Here is a 23147-nt window from a genome sequence, read left to right on the forward strand (position 1 = left end):
CACCCATCCCCACCCCAAACACCGGCCGTGTACAAGCGCGGTGTAACGTAGTAGTACAGGCTTGTTAGTTATACGGCCGTTCCTTATCAAAGCGGAGATGCGGTAAGCGAATATGATTGGTTGAAAAATAAAGGGGCGGAGCTTAGCTTGGGAATAGTCATTGCTGTGGACTAGCAGCGAGTCCACGTACAGAGATAGGCAAGCTTTAGCAAGCGCACCTCTTTTAGACCGGGTTTGACAGAAAGAGTTTCAATGAGTTTGAAATGAAGTCGCCTTGTTGAGGACGTTTTCACCATGCGTTCTGTGTTGCTGACGGTGGTGGGACTATGGGGATGCTTAATGTTATTGCAACCAGTGATCCTCGCCCAACAAGCGAAGGGCAATACCGGTCCGCGCCAGGACCCAGGTAAATAACCTTCTTATACTAATCTACCCTGCGTTTAACCCGCATCAGGAACCAAGCCGAATGCTACCTACCACCGGTCTATGCACATTTTTTGTAAAGTCATGTTCGAAAAATGTATTAACTGTTATCGTAAAATCTTTTTTTTCAGGTACCCCTGATGAAGATGGGTCCCAGAGCTCATCACTTAACTCGGAAGTGTTTTACCCGAAGAAGTATCTTCATGATAATAATGATGATGATGATGTTGGATATCACCCGAAAAATCTCCACAAGAGAAGTGTGGACTCTAGAAGTGGAAATGCAATCTACGGAATTAGTGTGTTTGGAAAGGAAATGCTTGTGAATCTGACAAGATTCTCGGAGTTCCTGTACCCTGGATTAATATTTCAGAGAACGGAAATGAATTATTCGTGGTTTGAGGACCTCGCGGACAGTGGATTGGATAGATGCTTTTATTCTGGGACTGTGGACGGTATCGAGGACTCCCATGCTACCTTCAGCCTCTGCAAGGGAATGGTAAGTTTCCTTACCAGTTCTGTTTCTAGAACACCCGCTGCTGAAAACAGTAGGTGTAGGATTATTTCGCTTATCTGTACTATACAACCTGGTTGATGTGTGCCGTATAATGATGTTCGTTTGGTTGTATTACCAGTGCTTCACGTCTCTCCTGATTTGGGTGTATTTGTGTTCGGGTACAATGCCTTGATGTTGACACGGGTAGAGGCACAGTCTATGAAGTGGGGGAGGATTAGGTAAAGAGCTGATCGACTCAACTCAGGTGTAGTGAATTACCTGTGCCGTGTAGTGAACACGAGGGCTGTCGGTGTCAACAATGGAGTTTTTGGTGGTCCTGATGCAATTAGGCGAGATTCGGACAGCCGAGCCCTAATCAGACAGCCCACACGGGAACCGACCGAACAGACGATCTTTTTTTGTAAAGCATCACGTCTGCTCGGGGGCATTTCCTCCCGCGAGATACCGCATTGTCAGAGACATACAGCCCTGGGGAGCTTCATCTTAGTCCCTGTAGGGTCGGGGTGGGGATTACACGGAGAGCCGTGTCTCGGTGATCTGAGGGGTTATCAGGGTGAGTGTGTCGATATCTCGGTGAGGTGTATTGATGGGTGAAGCAGTTGTTGTGGACCGTGTTCATTGTATGTTTGGACTCTGAAGACTCTAATGTCAGGGTGATGGGAATGGTTTGGCTATATTGAGACGTTGCATGAACGTTCACCGGGGGTAATGTATCTTTAAGATGTTCCGTTGTGTATCAGATTGGAGATCTCCCTGTAAAATGATGCTGCTTGATAGGTGTTCCTGTAAGCCGAATTGTGACTGGTTGCTATCAGGAAGAGAGCTTGCCCCATTAGTATTGCCCCATCCTCGTACAGAGTCACTGGGGTGATGCACGGAAGACAGAGCGAACTGTCTTCGCTGTACCAATACAAATGTGTGGTCTACGCTGTATGCATACAAGCTGGGGGTTACGGGAGGCAGCATGCAGGCTTGTTCGGGGGCGGTTGTAGTGGAGACTTGGGATGCGGCTGTGTAGTGATGGGGAGGGGAGAGCTAGTGGAGTGAGGCAAGGTGGTAGAGTAGGTGCTGTGATGTTGGAGGTTTAGGTACAGTATTGGGTGAGGATGCAGTAAGGTAGTGGAGTGAGGCAAGGTGATAGTGTAGGTGCTGTGATGTTTAATGCAAGGTGGTGGTATGGATCGTGGAGTGAGGCAAGGTGGTGGTGTAGGTGCTGCGATGTTGGGGGTTAAGGTACAGTTTGAGGTGGAGATGCAGAGAGCTAGTGGAGTGAGGCATGGTAGTAGTGTAGGTGCTGCGATGTTGGAGGGTTTAGGTACAGTATGGGTTTAGATACAGTATAGGTGCAGGCAAGGTGGTAGACTAGGTGGTGTAGGTGCTGTAATATTTAATGTTTAGGTACAGTATTGGGTTTAGATACAGTATAGGTGCAGGCAAGGTGTGGTGTAGGTGCTGCGATGTTGGATATTGGAGGGTTTAGATACAGTATAGGTGCAGGCAAGGTGGTGGTGTAGGTGCTGCGATGTTGGAGGGTTTAGGTTCAGTGCAGGTAGGATGCTGGCAAGGTGCAGGCAAGGTGGTGGTGTAGGTGCTGCGATGTTGGAGGGTTTAGGTACAGTATAGGATGAGGCAAGGTGGTTGTGTAGGTGCTGCGATGTTGGAGGGTTTAGGAACAGTATTGGGTTTAGATACAGTATAGGATGAGGCAAGGTGGTTGTGTAGGTGCTGTGGTGTTTAATGTTTAGGTACAGTGTTGGATGAAGATGCAGAAAGCTAGTGGATGGAGGCAAGGTGGTCGTGTAGGTGCTGTGATTTTGGATGCTTATGTACGGTAATGGGATGTTGAGAGGCATCGTAGGCAATGATGTTGTTTAGCTGCTGCACTCTTGTGACACTTGCAAACATGCTGTGCTCGGATACTGCAGGTTCAGGACTGTTGTAGTGCGTGTTACAGACCAGATGCTGCTATGTTGATTCTAAGGATAGCAAGCTGGGTACTCACTATGTGGACATATATGGTATTGCTTATACTGGGGTAGACAGGGTGGTGGTTTAGGACATGCACTGTTGTCACAGGCTATGGGACATTTAACGTAAATACAACAGTACTTGGTATACAGAGTGTAGCTGGGTTGGGGTGGTATTCCGTTGCTGCTACGGAAGTAGTTTGGTTTGGGTGGGCGTTATGACGCCAATTCCGCCGTATTAACGGGAGTAACGGAGGATTAGAACAGATTCGTGAAGGACAAGATAGGAATCGAAAATAGGTCATGACAAAGCGGGTTTCAACCGAAATATGATTTGTATCGTCATTTTCTGCTAAGCATCTGTACATGGAATTTGACGACTGTTTTTAATAGAACGGGATGGGATTGTGTGGAATTCATTCCAGGTAGTAGCACACATGAGTAATTCAGATCTGACGACGCCTTAACGATTTATATCCTTTTGAGTAGAATACGTCGTGAAACCCTCCAGACACACGTGTAGTGTGATCTCATTTCAAGGCTATATTCACACGTGTGCACACACCTTGATTGCCACTCGGTCAATGTATATAGATTCCAGCTCTGGTTTATTTCTGTCACAATGCTTACCGATCTCGGCAGTACTGTAACATATGGGGCTGGCACACGTGTAAACGTGCCGACTCCCAAGGGTTCTAAACAAGACGCAGGACACACAATGTACCAACAATACACGCGCAGGGATAGACCGGTTTTAATTGTAAAAGCATATTCAATATCTTTACACAATGGATACAAACATCAGTTGTACTGGGAGCCGTTGCACGAAGCGATCTTTGGGTAAGGTGGTCGTAACGCCCATAATAGTCTGTCATGAAGATACTGAAGCACATATGAAATGTGTCAAGTCTAGATTTCCACAGCTTCTGAAAATGAAAAAGTCTCTGGGCTCCTTTTTTATTGTATTTATAATTTTGATTTAAAAACTTTTATTTTCTGTAAAATATGTTCATTTCGGATACTAGCTGTTAGTCTACTCCCACACCTTAACATAGACTTACCACTGTGGTAGCGCTAAGGTTGTTTTGTACAACGGCGCCCTGGTCAATGAATTTATCAACGCGTTCCTTCTTGTGTTTAAACACTATTTGGAATACGTGTCGTTTTCAATAAAACAGAGCCTTGAAATGAATCTTACCCCACGTGAGACGCTCAGGATGAATTCAATAATTAATATTCGTGTTTCTGAAAACGAACAGAGAGTGTGGTCCTCAATTCTACGTGCATTTCCCTCACTGGGACGATGCGTCACCATACCCAATCAGTAAATGTTTTATAGGTAAATGCCCTCTGATTATCTAACAAAGGCATCTGGATCGACGGTCTAGTCCGTGCTACCTGTCTGCCTGCTGGGAGTCAGGCAAGTTGTACATGGGGTATCAAAGCAAGGAACAGACCATATGATCTAATTGCTTCACACAAGCTTAAGCGCACGCTATAGTTTATCTGACAGGTCCCATTGATAAACTTCTGTCAATGATTTTCATTGTCAGGCGGCTCTGTGTGTCGAAGTATCTAAATCTTCCAAGTCAGACATCTTGATTGAGGCTCTGACCTTGGACATTTAGTCTAACATAAACGACAGAGCATCAATGGTGCGTTATTCACGAGGGGTTCTTATGAGCCAAGACGTCTATTACAAATCTATATTCTTTGCAATCGAAGCTTATGTTGTTTGATACCGACCGCCTGTTCCTGTAACTACGTAACTATGGTAACATTGATGCGATGCGATGCCATAAGATACACGTTGTATCAATTTGTTGGTAGCCAATACGACCTGCAGGTGGAGGCGAGCGGTATTTCAAGCACTGCTTGCAACTTGACGGTATATTATTGAATGTTTGCTCAATGAATAGTATGTGTTGGGAGGTACGTTTAAGCAAGCTGTTGTATTGACAATGCGTCCCGAAAGAGAATTCCTTCGTAGCGATTTTCGACCACGTGTTACTATAGGTCTGTCAGTCTTATGTTATGACTCGATGACTACCTCAGAAGCGGCTGCCCTGGCTTAGGTTGGATTTGGATACAGGATTGATCCAAAATACAACTTATTCGAATATGTCAGGTTAATGCAGTGGAAACGAACGCATGAAAGGGTGTTATAAGACCATTTAACCCGGCTTGAGGAACTGATGCCACACCGTTAAACCAAGGGTTTACTACCATTGGTGATCTGACCACATTGAGTGGGATTGTTTGCCGACTGGGTTCCAAACAATTAGTTCAGGGTCACTCTCCTCAATGAACAACCTCAGCTGACCCCTGTAATGAGATTTCCATATCTTTCGTAATCTAACACCTGACGTTTTGTACCCTCGGGTCCAGGTACAGCCAACACCACGGGTTCAACAGCAAGCCCGCCAGTTTGATATTTCAGTACGATTTCTACATCAAAACTCCCAAAGTGAAAAAAGGGTCAGACAGACAAGAATAATTGTTTTCAGTGTTCCCCAGACTTCTTCACCAACAGCAAGGTCGTCAGTTTAATATTTCAGTACGATTTCTACATCAAAACTCCCAAAGTGAAAAAATGGTCAGACAGCCAAGAATAATTGTTTTCAGTGTTCCCCAGACCTCTTCATTTTCAGCAAGGTCGTCAGTTTAATATTTCAGTATCATTTCTACATCAAAACTTCAAAAGTGAAAAAAGGGTCAGACAGACAAGAATAATTGTGATGAGTGTTCCCGAGTCTACTTCACGCAGGGTAGTGGGGTGGAATTCATCAAAGGTCTCCCGTCGGGGCCATTGTGTTTAACCCCAAGTCTGTGACCTCGTCCCTTGACGCAACGACAGCAAACTGACAGACATACGGCGGGAATTAGCGAAACGGTCCAATGTGTTCGGGCGAAAGAAGACGAGGTCCCTTGGAAATACCTCCCGTTTAATCTTAGGGATTGACCGTCAGCAAGCACACGTTAAAGTCTTGTCATTTGTCCGTTAAAGCCATCGTTTTCTGTCTGTGTTATTATGAAGGGCTTGATATAACACGTCGTGATCTGTATCTGCTGGTTCGTGGGTCACAAGGAGCAACCGTGGGGGGTCGTACTGTTGCAAGGGCCTGAACCACTGTATGTTACTTAACAGCGGAATAGGAATGACGCCGAAGAATTTTCGGCAGGACTTCAGATGACGAACGTACCCGAAGGGGCTCGTTTTCAATGCAATGGCACTTCTATATAAAAGAGACTTCTTTTATATAGTACTATATCACAGATTGATGGCGTTTTAGCGCTTAGTTACCTAGCCAAAATCAGAATACAGAAACGTACCCTACCCAGAATCGGAATACAGGCATGTACCCAAGGACGATTCCTTTCTGCACTGTGCCGTTTTCTTGATCGGAATTGTCATACTGTTGTATTAGATACCTTTGATTGCGTTATAGAAGAAACGAACATACACAGTAACAAATATTTTGCGCCACACATTAGCACCCCAACCAGCTGAACGGGAATAACTACATACGCTTTCGGTTTTGAATTGGACTCGTCCGTCGTTTCGGGTTTCGGGTACGTTTCTGTATTTTGACTTTGTTTAGGGTACATTTCTGTATGCATAAACGTACCTGGGTACATATCTGCAGTACCTGAGGCTACAACAATCAATGACAACAGAACAGTTAAGCGACTCATTCAAATTGAGGAGATGGTACAACATATACAACCAGAGACCATATAATCGACCTATAATATGGTCTCTGATACAACCAGATGAACAAATACATGTATTCTCTGAAAAGAATTAAATATACTTAGGGACTGGTCATTTATAGCTCAAACTTGTTGTTTGAAAGAAACAGAATTTGAAAGATTCCAGAGTTCATATTTGCTCACACATTACTGGTATTTTGCACGTAAATCTATTTTTTAACTGTAGATGAAAAATCGCTTCTATGACAAATCCATTTGGTCTTGAAATTATTTAATTAGTATGTCTTATGTCACTGTTAAACTGGTATAGGCATATTTTAGCTGACGTAGCAGATCTATGCACTAAGTGCACAGTCAGGGAGGCTGAAAGATAGAGCGAGAGCTTGTGTAGGTTGACCGCTTTTATATATAGCAGCTACGCTTCTAGTGTCTGCAGGCAGCATTCCTGTGGCTTCAAGGGACCGTCTCAACAGCGAGAGGCGCATTTAGTCTCACATCCCGGAGTACGCATGACAACGAAAATGACAGGATAAAGTAATGCGATATAACATAATATAATGGTGACAATATTATTTGTCTCGATGAGTGTGAATATTGTAATGATGACATGTTCTGTGTACGTGACTCACAAGAATACACTTTGGTTTTCACATTTCATTCACTTTACTTATGGACCAATATGGACCATTCGTGTCTTGTATTTCCGAAATCATGGACAGTTGAACACGCCGTTGAGGATTTCTGAATTGCCATAGTTTGTTTGTTGTGTAATGCTGAACACAGCGATAATCCATGCATATGACAGTGTATAAAACAGTTTTGAAATGTGGCCTCTCTAAGGACTGACTGTCCAAAAAACTAAAACTCTTCATTGAAACCAAGTTGAGTTGGGGTTTTTTCAAATATTTCCCCCGACCAAAGAATGGCGTTACTTATTTCATAGACCGTCCTTCACAAAATAGACCGTCAAGGACGGTGGGACGGGTTATATTTCTTACCCTGCATATGACAGCGGGCGGTTACAAATATAGACTGGACCAGTGGTTGACATTATGCGCATCGATTCGGCAGCTGTGACACGATGACGTACATCAACCAAAACAGAAGTGACACGTGTTAATGTCTCATGTTTCCACGTGTACAGAAGTCTACTGTCATCATCTTTAGTATGTCAGTGACATGTACTGTTCGGGCTGTTGGGTCTACCACTTTCTGGAAATGGCGTCGTCCTTGATACATTAATGAGTGAGTGAGTGACTAAACCTTTAGCCGCTCATAGCAATGTTAGCGTGGCTAAGACTGTTTGGACGATTTCATTTTGAATGAAGTTGCAACTATAGTCTGTACCTTAAATAGTGAGTGTGTGTGGATTTACACCACTTCCAGCAATATTCCAGCAATGTCATAACGGGAGACACCATAAATGAGTTTCACACGTTATACACAAGTCGGGAATCAAACCCTAATTTTCGACGACGATCGAATGGCGTTAACCACTAGGCTGCCTTATCGCCCCTGAAACATTAATGCATGTAGTGAGTGAGTGAGTATGGTTTTACGCCGCTTTTTAGCAATATTCCAGCAATATCACGGCGGGAGACACCAGAAATGGGCTTCACACATTGTACCCATGTGGGGAATCGAACCCGGGTCTTCGGCGTGACGAGCGAACGCTTTAACCACTAGGCTACCCCACCGCCCCATTAATGCATGTAACATCCTTTACGTGTGATATATCATAAATGAGTTATGCTATGTCTCCTTTCGCAATCTTCAAGTAAAATCACAACAGGGATGAAGAAGATGTTTAACCCCTGCGGTGAATCGATCCAGGTCTTCAGCGAGACGAACGAACGCTTTAACCTCTGTGCCACAAGTGCCCCCATGTTGATATGAAAATAGCAGTAGACATGCATAACGAGGAATAAATAACGTTAAACACTTTTTGAAACCTAACTGGGTCATTATTGTGAATTTAATACCTATATACATAATGTCAATACTTACCCACCATGCCAATAACCGGATGTAACATTCTGACCTTGACCTTAGTCTACATATCTCGAATAGCTTCATCAACTTACTGGCTATTTTCGGATCACAAGTTCGCGAGGAGTTATTTTAGACTCCGTAAAGTCACATGTCCGTTATGTCATGGTAATGACCATCTTGGCTGGCCCGGACCACCTTGTTGAAATGTCAAAGAGAATCTCCGGATCTCAAACTACGTCAGTCAAAGAGGTCCGAAGGCCCGGTTTCATCATTTCAAAGGGTTTTTGTTGGTCGCGTGCCTCAATGGGGTAGAAGCGTTGCGTGGACAGCATTCCTGACCCTCCATTGAACTTCTTTCTTTATTTTGTACGATACTCACTTGTGAAACATAGACTTTGAGGGACGTCAAGGGTTGTAGGTTTACGCCCGGCGAACAATATGGTCCTTTTAGCGCGCTTTTACAACCAGGAGCGTGTGACTGTGAATACTAGTCGTGAAAGAGGTTGATCGTTTATCAATCTTCTCAATAGCTTCCCCCAGTACCCCAAATAACGGCGGGATTACCTTGTATATTGGTCAACCCAGATGGACTCGTTGTGAATCATGTTCAATAAATTTTCGTGTTAATGTAGGCTGGGAATCATCTGTCGATGGCACAGATATTCCAATGACTGTTCGTTCTGATTCTTTTCAAGGGAATCGTATATTGGTCAAACCAGATGGGTTCGTTGTGAATCATGTTCAATAAACTTTCGTGTTAATGTAGGCAGGGAATCATCTGTCGATGGCCTAGATCTTCCAATGACTGGCCGTTTTGATTCTTTTCAAGGGATTCTGAATTTGACGTCTTCCACCAAACTTCACAGTTATCAATGCATTCATTAACGCGGGTCCATGGTTCAAAGCAAGAGATTTAGGTCGACAGTAATTCCCTTTTTTATATGTTTGATTACACTGGGGTGTTACTGATTTGAATCGGCAGCACTGTGACTCATAAAATACTGAAATACAATTTCCAGAAAGAAATATAGTTTGAGGAAATTTGTTGTTTGTTCGTCTGTTCATCGGCAACTCGCTCGTAACTTTGAAGTGAGCAAGTGAGTTTACTTTTACGGTGCTTTTAGCAATATTCTAGCATAATCACGGTGGGGACACAAGAAATGGCCTTCAAGCATTGTACCCATTTGAGAATCGAACCCGGCTCTTCGGCGAGTTAACCTGCTCTTCGGCGAACGCTTTAACCACTAATCTACCCAACAGAACCTCAAATGGTGTAAGACCCGTGAAGATCCGGGGTAGAATAGGTCTTCAGCAACCCATGCTTGCCACAAAAGGCGACTATGCTTTTCGTAAGAGGCGACTAATAGGATCGGGTGGTCAGGCTCGCTGACTTGGTTGACACATGTCATCGGTTCCCAATTGCGCAGATCGATGTTCATGCTGTTGATCACTGGATTGTCTGGTCCAGACTCGATTGTTTACAGACCGCCGCCATATAGCTGGAATATTGCTGAGTGTGGCGTAAAACTAAACTCACTCACTCACTCAAATGGTGTGAAGTGACAATTGTCATTGGATATGAGACGGACATTGCTTGCATGCGATTCGCAGCTTAGTTCAAGGCTGAATGTATTTTTGTGGTTTCTGACTTCCAGACTATCATATGTAAGCGTATGGCCGTTTTAGGTTTGACATCTGGGCGGGAACATATTACGGGTATTGAACCCTGTTGTTCCGTTCATTTACAAACTTCAGCGTACATACATGATAAATACGACCTATTTGTTATTAGCGCTCTCCAATACTACACACCATACGAATAGTGTCACCTATTTATCATTGTGTACATACCATATGGGAAATGGCTTCTACATACACCCTTCCCACAGGTTAATAGCTGAAATCTTGGGTGGGCCATATTTTATGAATGATGCTTTGAAGTTCTGTTGACCATTGCAGCCACGATTCAGTGGCTCACAACAGGATCACGGTCTGGTGGGTGCCTATTGGGGCCTCACAGATCACGACTTGGGGCATGAGCTGGCCAAGAGTTCGCTACAGTGGTGGAGCGACTATTTGAGACTATTACACCTGCTTTCTCACTCTCACAGCTACCTCCCCTCTATCCACCATCATCCCTTATCTCGTTTCCCATCTCATTCTCTCTCCATACATGTTTCCTTACTTCGACCTTTTGATGATTGAAATAAATGTTCAGGCGCGATTGCAAAAGGGGATCTTTGCGCTAAGGTGATCGTAACTCCCATTCTAAACATAGACTTACGCGTTTAGTAGGGTACCTTAATTATACAGACATATATATGTTACACATAGTGAACCCCTAGACTTCTCTCAGACCTCGCGGGGCGGTGGGGTAGCCTAGTAGTTCAAGCGTTCGCTCGTCACGCCGAAGACCAGGGTTCGATTCCCCACATGGGTGCAGTATATGAAGACCATTTCTGGTGTACCCCGCCGTGCTATTGCTGGAATATTGCTAAAATCGGCGTAAAATTAAACTCACTCACTCAGACCTCGCTTCGTCGTATTCCCATATCGAGAACTAGGTATATGTCAGCAATCATCAACCTGATTGAAAGGGGCCCTGTGATTATGAATAACCTCCTGTCGTTCACACCACAACCTGGTCTTCTCTGAACACTGCTGACTACCGTTTCCTTTGGTAACAGAAAAAGAGAACAAACAATCAGCAAAAAAATTTGTTAACGCCTAATTTCAGGTCAAAAACCGATGTACCCTACGCGTATACCCACCGAGAGCTTGTACTCATAACCAGAGCGCCGAATTAAGTCTTAAGACACCCCAAGAGCTTGTACTTATATCTAGGGCGCTGGCACCTGTCTTGAGGCAATGTATGCCATAATGGCAAGTGCAAATACTTCCCCAGAAAAACACAATCTTTAGTTCCGTTTATCTGGAAATAATCGACATCATAATTTACCTTGGGGTAATTATTCAGATGTTTCGTGAGGGTACATGTGTTCTATTTATCACATTAAGCCTTCATGCTTCAAACAGCTTTCCACCGAAATTGGCCCAGACAGGCTTCGCTCAACATGTGCACTTCAAATAGAGCCGCGAGTGAGAGAAAGACATGAATGGTATTATCAGCTAGTTTTCGACAGATATCCCCCTGATTACCCCCGTAACATACGCTTAACGCGGCGGATTGCGACACCAGGTGGTTTAACCCCATTCCCTGCTCTCCAGACTGTAGCTTTCTCGCGTTCAACGTTACAGCCGTTGGTGATGCATGTACTGCAGGCGCGGTGAGATTGTACCACGAAATCATGTGACGCCGCCACGACAAACTTACGACACCTCGCCCCTATCCTCAAAGAGTTCGTAACGTTACGACATGTCGTAACTCAATAGGTTTTCATAGATTTACGAATGTCGTAGCTCTACGAACGCTTTGTGGACCGGGACCCAGCAAATAAAAACTTTAGTGGATATTTTTTGTGAGTAAGTGATTATTGCTATTCGCGGCGATCGATGTTAGTGTCCCTTAATCTTAGTAATACGTGCTTGGCTTCGACATACGGTGTTACGTATTGCGTTTAGTATTGATATTCTGGTACGCAGTACTCGAACTTATCAAAAATACACCATAACCCAAATAAATGGAGATGTAGGTTTTGTAAGTGTGCACACTTTCCTGTGATAATAAACATGTGTTTTCAGTTTTAGAAACCGATACATTACATAATGTAAAGACAACTCCCTGACCCCCATGTGCAGTGGTGTTTAGTTCTAATCACTGCACTGTCAAATCGTGCCAAATCAAGAAAGAAGGGAGATGTCTGCACTTAATTCTACCGTAATCAGACCGTCATGCCCAGTCGCTGATACCACGTTGTACTTGTGTTGTGACATTCAAACAGATCATTATGACACAGCCTTACACATCCCGTCGCATTAATCGCCAACGACGATGAAGAGATTGTTCGGCCGCTTCAGTTGATCGTTGTGTGTCGTGGTGTTACATAAGCAATACAATGGCGTGCGGTATGAAATTGTTACATTATTTTCATGAAAGCATCAAGAAAGTCAGGGGCGATGGGGTAGCCTAATGGTTAGAGCGTCCGTTCGACACGCCGAAGACCCGAGTTCGATTTCCACTCATGGGTACAATGTGTGAAGCCCATTTCTGGTGTCCCCTGCTGTGATATTGCTGGAATATTGCAGAAAGCAGGGTAAAACCATATTCCCTCACTCAATTAATTCTTCACTATTGCACAGTCACTTGGAGGTCATAATATACATAACAATCCGTTTGTCTGATACTTTCAGAGTTAGAATTCAGCTTCCCCAAGTCCCCAAGTAATATATTTCAAACGTCAATTACAGTAGTTCGATGCTGAATGTAACTGCATAAGTAACGGAATTGTATTCTTGTCCATGATTAAGCAGTCCAGGGTTGATATAAGGCCAGGGTTAAGCATAAATACAGATTGCCTTATACCAAATTCTTTATCGATATGCTTCTGTTTTCATCTTTACAATAACCACTGGTTGTTTTCATGCCTTCTAAACCATCCATGAGGTTATTTGCGAAACTGTGAACTATTTCACAACAGTATTTACTGTGTTTGATGTACAAACCGCAAATTGTATTGGTATGCCTCGCTCCCGATCAGGTTCCCTCTCATCTAGACCCCTTTGACAGTAAGGGTCATCAGACTTGTGTTATATGGTTATTTTCTCCACCCCGGAACGAATACAACAATACCCATTAACCCGGCATTACGTTGATCACTCATTGTTGTAACCCATTACTTTAGATATTACATGGCAAGTACGTGACGTGGACTACAGTCTGTAAATGTTTAAATGCCTCTTATTTTATTGTGCCGCTACCACCGAACTGAGATCTGCCTTTGTTGGCAAGAACAACCATTAAGCGAAGAAAACACGTACCGTGACAATTGGCCGTGTGCGGTTGTTGATATAAAACACGACCATATTACACCATCTACAACAATGGCGACTGAGAAAACAGCCAATCACATTACGTCTTCTTACAGCTGCCACAATAGCTCAATGTAAACAGCCAATAATATTACGTCTTTGATTACGCAATGACACCTGTGTGTTCCTTGGTAACAAGCCTGTCATCAAACAGACGTGCTGCTGAGATCTAAGGCATTCTTCAATATCTCTTGATAGTTCTGCGCTGTCTAATATCTCTGGTGTAACGTATCTGAACATGCGGTCATTCTTCTTTGATAAATGTGCAAGCCGACATACATGTAGACAGGCTGTACAGAGCATTGTTATGAACTTCAGAACAGCAGAACTCTCAAGTCCAAGTTGAGATTCTGTAATACGGACTGTTCTCAGTGTTGTTTTATGCTCTTGTTGATGATGATGATTGTTTTATGCTCTTGTTGTTGTTGTTGTTGATGATGATGATGATGATGATGATGATGATGGTGATGATGATGATGATGATGATGGTGTTGGTGTTGGTGATGATGACGGTGTTGGTTGAGGTTTCAGAGAAAAAGGGGTGTTTCTATTGTTTCAGTTCTATGTATAAGACCAACAAACAACAACTTTATTAGGATACCACTCTTTTAAAGTGCGATTATTACAGATGTGCAGATTTTGGCATCCATTATATATATATATATATATGTCAGATGGGTGAGATTGATCATCTCTTCTATAACTTCAAACTCTTTAACTGGCCAAATTCAGATAGCATACCCATATGGTAAGGAATTTTAATCAATCTCCAATACCACCAATGGTACTGGTAATGTTTGTTAAACTTCGAAAGATAATGCTTTGTTACGTCCCATAGCCATGCCAGGATCCGCTGATCGTTGGTTCGAATCCACATTAAGTTCTGATAATGATCCTAGGTCTGTAACAGACGCTCTTTGTGAATCTCACCACGTCTGTATACGCCGACGAACAGCCTTAGTTTCAGTTTGGTATGGTGTTCAGCTCCACTCACCCATCCACACTCTCAGTGAGCACGATTTTGACAGGTTTGTGCGATCGTTTCCCTACACGTCACACTTAAATGGTAGTTCTTTTTCCTTACGTATTGGATCGCCCAGGAGTAGGTGCATGTTTATTTGTGCGGCGCACATCTAAACCACAGAAGTAAATAACGCCGGGACGATCGGGGAAGCAACACAGACACATAGACAAATATACCTACATTGCGTACAACTCGGTCTTTGAAGCTGCCCGACAGACACACTTATTCAGATAGGGAACTGGAACTGGAACGTGTTGGGGGCGTTGGCATGTAAGACAGACATATCAACCAATTATGAAATAGCAAACAACAGAACGGACACTTCTTTAGCAGGAATTGTGTTTAATACAAACAAGGATAAAATTGGTAGTGAAGTTCAGAAATAATTACATGCCTACTCAAAGTATTTGTTTTTGTTTTTGTCGGAATTATGTTCATTATATATATTGGAAAGGCAGTAAACAAGTATCTCAGGGTGATGTAATTGGTAATAGGCACAGTTTAAACCTGTAGATTTTGGGTCACGACACGTGCAAGTAGTCTGTCACAGAGACCCTGAAACAAATATATCCAAGAAAGGCCATGCAAGTCTAGAATATGTGGCAAGTCTATATTTCCCCAGTTTCTGGAAGTGAAGAAAGTCTCTGGGCTCCTTTTCATTATATTTTGTGATTAGTTTTTACGAACATATTTTTCTGTAAAATATGTTCATTTCAGAGACTCGATGTTAGTCTAATGTGCAAGTGGAAATTATAGATCCGTAAAACATTGAATTGTGGACACTGTGTAATGCGAACAGCAGTGTGCAGATGAGGCAAATAATACTGAATGAATTGAGAGGATAGTGTTCGTTGAAACGAAAAGAGGGAACGAAATCCAGACTCGCCAGTCCAGGCCTAGTGATGGGTGTGATGATGGATGGGGAGACTGCAGCAACTCTGGCATCGACATGAACAGGAAGTGACACGTGGACTTTTTAAAGTGTTGATCAGGAAACTTCGACTTCATTGGACAAGAACAATTTTATTGATAGATACGTGCTAACCAGAACGTATATGTAATCCTGTTTTCGTGTGCGCACACAAACACACTTCCCCCGACTTTTGGACTGGAGGTAGTCGTGTGGAATCCATAATCAGTTGGAGGTTCGAATGAATACAGATAAGTGAAGGTCACTCTCGCTGTGAAAGGTTATGGCCTTAAAGCCAAGGAATAAATAATGGCAATTCGTTTATCCCAGGTATGGCTGCAGGGTTGCTGCACGTGGAGCGGAAGGAAGTATGAACGTTGTGTGAGGGAGTTGGTGAACAGCCTGGTTTCTAGTCCGACTCACAGTCCCTGAACCACATTATTTCTTCTACTGCAAAGCCCTCCGTGCAATGCTAAAGTTGTGAATGAAGCAAGTCTACATTCCCTCAGGTTCAGGTTCTGAATTTGCCATCTGACTGGGGCTCCTTTTCAAATTAAATGGGTTTATTTGTTAGTAAATTGTTACAATCAAAATTATATATATTCAGAGACTAAGCGTTAGTCTAGGAGTTGATGAACACCCTGGGTGTCCTGCGTACACTGAAGCGTTTGCGCCGCAAACCCAGGGAACCAGTCTGGTAGACCCAGGGAACCAGTCTGTGTTTTAAAGGTGGTATCGTAGCATGGTGAAGCCGCCCACGTGGCGAGTTTTCAGTTTACAGCTGAAGTAAACAATTAACAGTAAAGTGGTCATAATTTGACCTTGACATTGTGCTGAATCAATATCGGATGTAAAACCAACTGAAGTATGAGCAAGAGAAGTAATTGGTCTAGGGAATAAACCTTCCTTGCAGTGTCCGTGTTCATGTTGCCATAGTGATGTTTTGTTGATCTTTCAGATTCGCAATTCTACTCTGATTTGTGCGTCTTTCTTCTTATGCCTTCTTGGGTGCATTAGTGTTGAAGTTGATGTAGTTATGTTCTCATGAAATTTCTGCTCCCCATTCCACGTGCGTGCGTATGTTTGTAAACCGCAATTATGTATCTGGAATTCAAACCATCTATTAGAAGCTCATGATACAGCTACTGTGAAGATCTTCAGTAACCCATGCTTGTTGTAAGAGGCGACAAACAGGATCGGGTGGTTAGGTTCGCTGACTTGGTTGACATATGTCATCGGTTCCCAGTTGCGTTGAGCGATACTCATGCTGCTGATCACTGGATTGTGTGGTTCAGACTTGATTATTTACAGACCGCCGTCATATAGGTGGAATATTGCTGAGTGTGGCGTTAAACAACTAACAAACAGCCGGTCGTGATTAAAAGCACTCTAACACCAATTTGTTTGCTGAAATGTATGTTGTGCTTCAATCTTGCAGTAATGTGATTTTCTAAGTACACTGACATTGTCTCAGTTTCACACGTTCTTAATTACAACGTCTAGACATGGATTGATTGGATTTGGGTACCAGGCCGCCGTGCTCGGCATGTCAAATACATTAAGATATTTCAGGTTATTGTAATGTGTAAACTGCATATCCTTCATGTGATGTGTGTGGTCAATTCTGTTATTTACCCCAATACATTTTAGTTGATGTGGGTCTATGCTTGATACAACAATAATTAGAATGGTTTTGATTATTATTATTTTCGTCACGTCCAGGATTAGTTTGTTGTTTAACGCCGCATTCAGCAATATTCCAGCAATATGGCGGTGGTCTGTAAATAATCGAGTGATCAACAGCATGAGCATTGATCTCCCCAATTGGGATGCATGTGTGAACCAAGTCAGCGAGCCTGACCACCCGATCCCGTTAGTCACCTCTTTCGACATGCATGGGTTGCTGAAGACCAATTCTAACCGGATCTTTATGGGTATCACGTCCCGAACTTTGCGGGAAACCTTCTCAGATAAAAAAAATTGTTTATTGTTCCAACGCTAGTTCAGTTGACCAAAGTGTCAGTCTTTGTCTTCATGGCGTTAAGAGGTCAGATGAAGAGCTAAACTACAACTACTGACCAGATAACGCTGCCATACAAACAAATTGGTCAGTTGATGACCAGAAGTGGGTCAGGAAGATACTACCCAAGTATCAACATCTATAAGAACCGGAAAGTCAAACTGGGGTCAGATTGGCGATTGGTGTACGCCAGAGAAACATTCAGAACTACAGTCATAGATAGAAGTGTATCTCGGTTACCAAAACAAACAGATCCATATTCCCAGCGTGGCTCAAGCTACGAAGGAGGCCCGTCATATATATCTGCCATTACCTCGGACATTTACGACTCCAGATGCATGTACGTGTAGCCTGCTTCATCAACGGTGTATCAGCGGCAGACTCCCTCCCAGAAGGGGTCAAGCATGAAAGGGTCATGTTCCCCAACTCGGCCATAATGGAACTTATGGTTTATGTCGGTGACCCTGAGTAGACTGAATGTCTAGGGCTGTGTGTACATATACACATATCAAGAATGGTACATGGGGTATATGATACTATCGCCTCTACGGGTATCGTCTGCTCCCGATCGAGTGTCGTCTGCTGAGACTTCCCTACAGCTCTAGCAGGATGATCATGGGTATCTGTTTCTGGGAATGCCTGCAGTGGTCGTCCACGAAGTGTTCTTATCTGCCCTGAATCTTGTACTGGAACTGGAACGACCACAACTTGAATACATGTAGTTTGAAACAACAAAGCCACACAATAATACAACTGTTTTCGGAAGCTCACCCTGTGACTACAATTCTCATTTACAACCATTGGTGCCGGAATCCCTTCAGTTATTCCACAGCACCTGTACAAGTGAGTGAATATAGTTTTACGCCGCTTTTAGCAATATTCCAGCAATATCACGGCGGGGGACACCAGAAATGGGCTTCACACATTGTACCCATGTGGAGAATCGAACCCCGGGCTTCAGCGTGACGAGCGAACGTTTTAACCACCAGGCTACCCCACTGCCATGCGCCTGTACAAAAGGTCATGTAGTAGAATAAACTTGGCTTGGGTAATAGACGTACAACTACATGAATACAACATGTTATTTCTACTCGAAAAGAAGTCTCTCAAGCGATTCTTCTGGAAACGAAAGGCATCAAATCACATTTCTGTAAGAGGGTTCGGTAATTGCGTCAATAAAGCCTGACCACCGACAAAAGCTATTACACTGAACGAAAATTGAATTTATTCATCACAGACATATGATTCATAAAATATCTCGCTTTAAAAAATATCAATTAATTCCAGCGACAGCCATACGCCTCGCAGATGATAGAGGTCACTGGGTTACCTTGAGGCAAATATTTATCAACCAGGGATATGGGTCAACGAAAGGATATTTCAATTGTAATACGACTATTGATACTATCTATGTTTAACGTGAACTGACAGAATAGTGGGGTTAGATCTACATAACAGAAGACCACGATAAGACTGGACAAGAGCCCGTGGTGTTTGTTTATAAGATAAGACAATATATACAACGATGGTCTTAATACTTGATCAACGCTGACAATGTTTTCATTTCGTTTCAACAAATCTAGCTGATTTTTCTTGGCCTGTTTTATTATCCAAGCCACTTCAGCATGTTGATGTTGGATTACTGTTCTTGTTTTCCTGTGTTCCGCACACCCTTCTGGCTATATAGGTCGGCGTAATCCCCTGGGTAGATATGTAATATACAACTGAGTTGTTCGTTGAACGTGATGACCCATTCATACGAATGAATTTGTGGACGCAAGGCTCTGACAATTTGACAATCTCAGCAAATTTGATTCAAGTACCAGAAGGATCGCAGCTAGTGTCTGCTAGTTATATTTGTTTGAATTGTATCAATATCAGTTTGTCCCAGGTATTAATTACAGGATCAAGAACAAGGTGAGAAGTCGCTCTTATACGAATACTGTATATTGTACCTTAACTTTGCCTCATTGTGTGCCCTTCCGCCCAGCCCTTTCTGCAATGCTAAAGCCCTAAATGAAGCAAGTCTAGATTTCCTCAGGTTCTGAATCACCCATCAAATCGACTCATTTTCAATTTATAATGAATTACTTGTTGAGAACTATAAAACATATTTTATATATTCAGCGACTAAGCGTTAGTCGACTTCACAACAGATTAGCAGTGATGGGCTCCGAAGTTGCTAAGTCCATGGAATCCATTGGCGGATCCAGAGGGGTTGGGGGTGGGGGGTGTTCAGACACACACACACACACACACACACACACCCTTTGAAAATGACTTAAGACCACATTGAAGATTTTTCAAAATTCCTGGATCCGCCCATGGAAACTATTTCGAATTGCCCGTACTTCGAGACAAAAGGGGTCCCGATAGTGCCCATAAAGATCCTACTGTAGGCAGAAAATAAAGTCGTCTTAAACGGAGTAGAAGAATGATGCAGTGAGTGAGTGTTGTTTTACGCCCCCTTTGGCAATAATCCGGCGGGAACACCAGAAAAAGGTCTTCACACATTGCATCCAGATGTCAAGGTTTCACTGCATTTAAATATTTGGAGCATGAAGTAAAGTCTGGCTGGTTATTCAAGCAGGGGTGTCGTCATGACATGTGGATGATATCACGCCCCAATATGTGCGTGCCTTTTCCCAAAACGATGAGTTGTCTGCACCAGATACACCAGGAACTGCCCCATAAGCTGGTACACGTGGTACATGTTTCTGCACAACTACATATGTATGATAAGCCTCCCTGTAATGGATTCTCGGAAGATTAACACTGGAATGTCTGAAAAGCACGTGAAGGGCGGACTTGCTTAGTTCATACTGAGTTCATTCTATTCTAATTGTGCATACGTCCCTCTGAACACAATCTAACCTGGGTGTTTTCGCGATGGTTTGAACTGAGCGTTTGTGGAAAGCATATGACGTAACTACTCCACTCCTCTGGGAACCAACGTCAAATTCGTTGTCATTGTCAAGGAAGAAGTCACCTTCTTGTTGGTGGCGAAAAGAGCCGAATTGTGACGAAGAGTTACGACGTCTTCCGAGAAATGGATTACATTTTGGTGGGTTACAGAGAATCCTTTTAGAGTGAGTTAATTTTACGCCTCTTTTAGCAATATTCCAGCAAAAGCACGGCGGGGGACACCAGAAATGGACTTCACACATTGTATCCATGTGGGGAATCGAACCCGGGTCTTCAGAGTGACAAGCAAACGCTTTAACCACTGTGATACCCTATCGTCCCTGTGAGGTAATGTTGGCATGAAGACACACTTCAGATGTGAAGAACGAACATTCCGACTTTTATTTTTATTTGAAAAAATGCATGTTTGCGGTACAAGATGATTTTACAAGGTGAAAATATGTCCCTAAACACACAACTCGTTAACGCATGTCCCTATCCGGTGGCACAATACAAACTTCATGGCGCGCGCATGTTATGCATGTGAGATTAGACACCGACTGAAATGAACACCGTGTACCTCAAACAGCCGTCATGTTTACGCATTGCAGTTTCAAACAACGCTGACTTCGGTAATGTCATCCAGCGGTAACACCGACCCAAGCCTCAGGCTGAAGGGAAAGGTTGCAGGGAAGTTCCAAATGTACCGCCTGAGGGCGGAGTTTTGCAACATGACTGGATGTAGTTGTGAGGAAAGCATGATCTCAATGTGATCCTTATTTTAGCTCTATTTGTGGATCCGTTGATTCGACACACGTTCAGCACGTTCAGGTAAATCTAAACGAGAGGCAGCGGAGCTGGAGATTGGTCATTTCTGTTTGGTTTTGCGAGCGTTTATCTCATTGTAGGAATATACAGAACGACAATCTTGCTTTCTTAATATTGAGTTCATCGACACGGGTAGTGCTTCTAATCTGAGGGGTTAGTGTGGCTGAACCATTCTCAGAGTTATGTGATTACTTTTGATGTTACTATTTAAATTAATATAATATTTTGCCGTTTTTATAAAATTTGTGGAAAACATTCTTTCTCCATACAGGGTCATATCATGTCATGCACTCGTGTCATCTTTACCAGGAGTGGCAGGGTAGTCTAATGATTAAACCGTCCGTCACTCTGAACTCCCTGGTTCGATTCCCCACAAATGTCCAATAGGTGAAGCCCATTTCCTGTGTCCCCCGCTGTGAAACCATACTCGCTCATCTTTTCAATGGCATCAAATATCTTCTTAACCATACAGGGGTGGTAGGGTAGTCTAGTGGTTAAGGTGTTCGCTCTTGTGGAAGACCCAGTTTGATTCCCCACAATGTGTGAAACCCTTTTCCGGTGTTCCCTACTGTGATATTGCTGGAATGTTTGTAAAAGCGGGGTAAAACACTCACTCGCTCCCTCCCTCCCTCACTCACTCACTCACTCACCTCACTCACTCCCTCCCTCACTCACTCACTCACTCACTCACTCACTCACTCACTCACTCATGCCCCAGTCTTCTAAAGTGACAGAGTTGGTTCTGACAGACACCAGAAAGGGTTCCAATTCAATATTACCCCAGATTATTTTCCTAGATTTGTCAGCACCATACTTTCCTCCCACATCTAGCAGAGATGTCAAGATAAGATTTAAATGTTTGAAACCAAACTTACCTGTTAACAAATCCAAACACAAAAAGCTACAAGACACAGGAACTCAGAACTGGCCAGTAGGTAAAAATGGGTAACCCTCTACTATTTATTGACCAATAATCAGTTCCTTGGCTAAAACACCGGCCAGATGAATGCATGTAGAATCATTACAGGAGTTCAATAATTTAAATGGGCTGTAACTAAAACTAAACACAATTGTGTTCAAAACTGTTCCGAAGTAAACCATTCCCAAAGTTTAAACCACATAAACAAATCAGTAAAACATGGGTAAAAGTCTCCAAGTAAAACGAGGTTGAGGGCCATGCTGTAGGTATGTCAGAACAGATCGGTTTATTTAGTATTGCTTTCCTCAGTCATTGTTTAGACTACAAACATAGACCGATAGTCATGATGTTTCACAAACAAACGTAAGTCTCATCCCAATCAACAGCTTGGAGCCAATCTAACGAAACGGTGCCATGAGCACCAGGCCCGGTTTCACAAAGCTCTCGTAAGCCTGAGGTTTTGTAACTTTTCTCGTAGCATTCGTACGTCCTATGTTACAGTACAGGAGGCACGAATGCTATGAGAAAAGTTACGATATCTTTGGCTTACGAGATCTTTGTGAAACGGGACCCAGGCTTGTAGATCATGTAGCTTACACCTCATTGCCATCCATGAAAGTGACAAGATGGCTGATCATGTATGGTGTAGTTGGTGGTCTCGTGTTTATTGCTGTGAGGTACTTTCCTGAATTATTCGGGTATTGTGTTGTCAGGTGTGATGGAAGCAAGTTGGCTTCAAGCTGTTTTATGGATTATTTTGATTGATACTGTTTCTTTTCAAGCAGGGATTTGTGTATTTGTTGGAAAATCGGATCAAAACGCATGGGCAAAACTCAAAATGAATCGGAATGTGACACAATTACATTTTCTGTGAATATGTTGCAATATGATGGATGTTTTTGTTTGTTTTGATTGTTTGTTGTTTAATGTCGTACTCAGA

At 43.1% G+C, this 23147-nt stretch overlaps 1 protein-coding gene across 1 annotated transcript in view; it reads left to right on the forward strand.

Annotated features, from left to right (window-relative positions):
• Window positions 1-203: 203 nt before the first annotated feature.
• LOC124289733 (A disintegrin and metalloproteinase with thrombospondin motifs 9-like) overlaps window positions 204-23147 on the forward strand; it is a 158828-nt gene continuing 135884 nt past the window's right edge. Inside the window, exons 1-2 of the mRNA XM_046726378.1 lie at window positions 204-406; window positions 555-922. Of these exons, the coding sequence (XP_046582334.1) occupies window positions 295-406; window positions 555-922 (480 nt within the window). The 5' untranslated portion in view covers window positions 204-294. The remainder of the gene's footprint in view (window positions 407-554; window positions 923-23147) is intronic.

This window comes from Haliotis rubra, unplaced genomic scaffold (genome assembly GCF_003918875.1).
Source record: "Haliotis rubra isolate DU_JTF1 unplaced genomic scaffold, ASM391887v1 Scf448, whole genome shotgun sequence".
In the NCBI taxonomy this organism is placed as follows: Eukaryota; Metazoa; Mollusca; class Gastropoda; order Lepetellida; family Haliotidae; genus Haliotis; species Haliotis rubra.